The following is a 4,156-nucleotide window of genomic DNA, read 5'->3' on the forward strand; positions in this document are numbered from 1 at the left end:
CTTACTGCTGAGGCCACGAGAGGAGATTTGGGCACTTTTGCAAAGGAACTGACACAGAAAACAAAGGGCATGGAAGGAAGGCTCCAGGGTGACCCCACGGGCAGCTAGACCTGCTCCACCCACAACCTCCTATTTTCCTGACCCAGGTGGCATGCTTAACGGCAGTCACCCTCTGTCGGGTCTACTGGGCACATCTCTTGTGGGTTTTGAGCCGAAATAACGTGTGAGTCCTTCGCTTGCCTTAGCCGGGTCAGCTGTCCCCTTTTGCTGGGAACTGGCTTTGCCAAAGGCCCGTCTCTCCAGCCCTCTGTGCCTGACAGCTTTCTGTGGTTTGGGGTGCTAATGAGCTTCCCTCCTTTCCCCCCCTCCAGCCTTGTTACTGCCTGGGGAATTTGCACAAATGGTGTGTGATTTGCCCCTTCTGTGTTTTCTTTTCTGACTTGGAGGTAAAGAAAACCCCTCACCTCCCACCGACACTCTGTTTATTCAACTGGGAGGGCTTTCACACCCAGAGACCCAGCCCCCCCCCCCCCAGCTCCCTGTTCTAAATCTTCATCCCTCCTCCTCCTCCCGGTCCCCCAGCCCTGCTCTGCCCTGAATAATTTATGAGTCCAGACAGGCCTTATAAAAGGGTCTCCCAGGAAAGGCCAAAAGAATGCAGGAGGTTCTGAGAAATGAGAGCCCCTACGGCCTGCCTGGCCTCAACCCCCTAAGGATGGACCCTCCTGTTCCCGCTGCTGCTGCCCCTGTCCCAGCCCCAGTCCTAGCTCTAGCCCCTGTGCAGCACCCCCGGGCACTCCCTGACCTATTAAGTCCATCGGTCCTTGTTTCCTCTGGACAGCAAGTAGGTGGCAAAGAAAGGTAAGTGGAACTTGGCCTCTGGCGACCCGAACTCTGGCTTAGTGGGGTCCTGGGATTCCTGGGACAATGAAATGGATGAATGGCCAGGGTGCCCCTGCTCCCTGTGGAGGGGTAGGGTAAGACCTCCCAGCCCCCAGAGACTGCCCCTTGCCCATCTCAAGCTAGGGTGCCTCAACTGGTTTCTCACCTCACTCATCCCTCTGGGTGGCAGGAGGGAATTTGGGGACAGAGGCGTTGCCAAAGCTAAAGGTGAGCAGCCAGGGCCTCATGGGCCAAGGGGCTCAGTCCATTGAGGAGCACAGGGGAGACATCCACACTGCGTGCATGTCTTCCATATGACCTAGGCTGTGGGAAAAAGAGGGCCAAAGTCCCAAGAAGCCTTTACTGGTGGTGGGGTTGGGGGGGGCTGTCTTTTTCCTGACCAGGCCTTAAGATTTCCATTTGCTTCTTTCCCGGACCTCTGGAAGTCTAGTGAGGAAGCAGTGGGCCCAGGAATAGTTCAGGCCACTTTCCCCAGTGCAGGAAGATGGCAGGACTCTCAGTTCTGCTTGTTGGAGTAGGAGATGGGGGGCCAGATATTTTCCATGCAACCCTAATTTATTCCTCCAAACATGCAACAGTCAACAAACACTGAGTGAAATGCCTACTGTGTACCAGGCATTGCTCTGGGCGTTGGGGATTCAGACGCAATCATACCTATGTCTGCCCCCAAGAAGCTCAACGGCGAGTAAACAGATAATTACAAAGCAGCCTGACAAGAGCAATGATCACATTGTTGAAGGAGGCGGAGGAGCCCTGACCTGGGCTCAGGGGCCTCACGGCAGGCTTACTGGAGCCCCGGCATCAGAGCCAAGTGCTTCGGAGGTTCCCATCTCCTTCCGCCACGACTGATCTTGCCTCTCTGTCCTAGAGGAGCTTGTCTCTGGAGGCCCTGGCTGTCCTCTACAAGTGACCCTTCGAGCCAGGTTTGGAAACTGGTGGATTCGGTGAGTCTGAGCCCCTGTGTCCCACGGTCACATGCACAGGCAGCCACGTGCGTTCACAGCGGTCAAGCAGGTCCCTTTCCAGAGCGCCCCTGCCTTTGGGTCCGGGCTGCAGATGTGGGAATGCCTCTCCACAGCCTCCCTCACATTTGATTTCACGATGACTGAGGGAGGAGGGCCTCTCTGGGGTTTCAAAGGGAAGGATGAAGAGATGAGTGCCCAGGAGTGGGGAAGGATTTGGGCAGGCCCCACAGCTAACCTGTGGGAGAGCTGGTGCTAGAATCCTGGTCTCCTGGCATGCAACCTCAGTGCTCTCCCTTCCCCCACACCGCAAGCCCCCTCCCCTGAATCTTTGTGGCTCAGTAGAACTCTGTCTCCCGGCCAATCTCCAAACAGGTGTTAGAATAGGGGCAGGAAAGCAAACAACCCCCAGGACTCTGTGGATTTGTTTTACAACCAGAAGGACAGAGCCCCTTGTGGGGGATGAGGCGCAGGGGCTGCCCCCAGGGATGTCTAAGGTTTCTAGATCATCTTAGGGAGGGTTGGGAGTCCTGGTACAGAGGAGGCAGCTGTGTGGCCATGGGCTTTGAGTCACATGCTAGCTCTTGCTTTGGACAGGCTACTGGTGGTCCAACAGGTGCAGAAGTCACGAAGGCTGACTCCAAGTTCCATCATCCCGTCAGGTAAGCCTATGGTGCTCAGCTTGGAACCTGACGTAGATCTGTCAGCTCTTCTAATCCTCAGAGCAGCCCTGTGGAGCAGGAGGAGGCAGGCAGTGTCCGGATCCCTCTTTCTTAGACCAGGAAACTGAAGCCCAGGATGGTTCAGAGAGTTGACCAAGGTTGGCTTCCTTGGAGGATCTGTCGGTGACCCCTAAGAATGAGCCCCGATGGGTGGGGTCAGCGAAGGAAGCCTTAGTGAGATGTGGGGGACGCAGGGCTAGAGAATTCTTGGCTAGAAGACTTCTGAAGTCTGGGTGAGGGGAGGGTGGGATCAATGTCAGAGTTGACAGATGCCGGGGCAGGGGCTTTCCACAGCTCTAGGCCCACCGACATGACCTTCCTGCCTGGGGCCATTTTGAAAGTTCTGTTAGAATCATTCTTTTCCCTTTCGCCTCACTACTGTGGGCAGGAGAAGGAGTTTAGGGGTGGACTTCCATCTGGCCTTCCTTGCCTCTCTGCACGTATGAGACCTAACTAAGTCAGGGGCCATATTTCTTCTCTGTCCACAGGCTCTTCTGGCCTAAATCCCGCTCCTTTGACTACCTGTACAGTGATGGGGAGATTTTACTGCAGAACTTCCCTGTCCAGGCAACCATCAACCTATATGAGGATTCAGACAGCGAAGAGGAGGAGGGGGAAGAAGAAAAGGACAAGGAAGAGGAGACAGAGGAAAGGGGGCCAGAAGAGTGTGTGAGGGTACCAAGGTCAGCACCACACACGGCCACAGTTCATCTTCCTTCCCCTCTCCTGACATGCCCAAACTGAACTGGTCAGAGTCTGATTGGGGTTCAGGATGACTGGCAAGGCTCTAGAACATCAGTGAGGCAGGAATCTCCAGATACAGCTTTCTGGATTATAAGTTGGGCCCTGGAGTGCCCAGCTCACAGTGGCTGTATTCAATTAGCCTGTGAGCCCAGGCCTCTGGCATCTCATTGTCTGTGTTGCTGTGGTGTTGACAATGAGGGGCTCCAAGGAGCTCTAGGGGAAGACCTGCTTTCTGAAGCACCTCAGAAGCAGTTCAAGACAATACCTGCTTATGCAGAGAGAACCAGTTACTCTTCAGGGGGCCTTTGACTCCCCAGCATTCCAGCTAGCCCCAGAGTCCTGCCTTCCTTCATAAAGCCTGACTTCTGGCTTCCCCTGCAGAGACACCAATATCAGATCCAAGCAAAATGGGGGCACCTCTTTGAGGCGCCTTGCAGGATAGGAAAGGGGCATCTAGGAAATCAGCTTGCTTTGGAGAACCTCCATGTATTTTGCATGCTATCCACTGAGGTCTGTATGTTGGTATGAAATAAATCAGGTGAAAAATAAACTAGATGATGTGTGCCCTTTTCCTGGAACTGTGCTGATTTCTTAACTGAACTCTGCCCATGTTGTGAAGCCACAGGCAGAGGGTCAGAGAACAGCTCAAGGCCGATTCGTTGCCCTACTTGAGGTCAGTTGACAGATTCTACTCCATGGGGATATAGGGCCCGGACTGACCCAGCATGGGGCCAGGCTTTCTCTGTCAACATGTGAAATCAGTCAGGCTCGATTAAACTTCAACAGCAGCTTAGGAAAGGAGCAAATAGGCCTCCAAAACGCCCG

General features: G+C 54.4%; 1 protein-coding gene across 1 annotated transcript; it reads left to right on the forward strand.

Moving 5' to 3' along the window:
- Positions 1-536: 536 nt before the first annotated feature.
- RIPPLY1 (ripply transcriptional repressor 1) lies at positions 537-3,555 on the forward strand. The gene is made up of 4 exons (XM_059386325.1): positions 537-861; positions 1,772-1,847; positions 2,463-2,527; positions 3,076-3,555. The coding sequence occupies exons 1-4, from the start codon at positions 656-658 to the stop codon at positions 3,329-3,331; spliced, it is 603 nt and encodes a 200-aa protein (XP_059242308.1). The 5' UTR covers positions 537-655; the 3' UTR covers positions 3,332-3,555.
- Positions 3,556-4,156: the final 601 nt, after the last annotated feature.

Source organism: Mustela nigripes, chromosome X (assembly GCF_022355385.1).
Source record: "Mustela nigripes isolate SB6536 chromosome X, MUSNIG.SB6536, whole genome shotgun sequence".
In the NCBI taxonomy this organism is placed as follows: Eukaryota; Metazoa; Chordata; class Mammalia; order Carnivora; family Mustelidae; genus Mustela; species Mustela nigripes.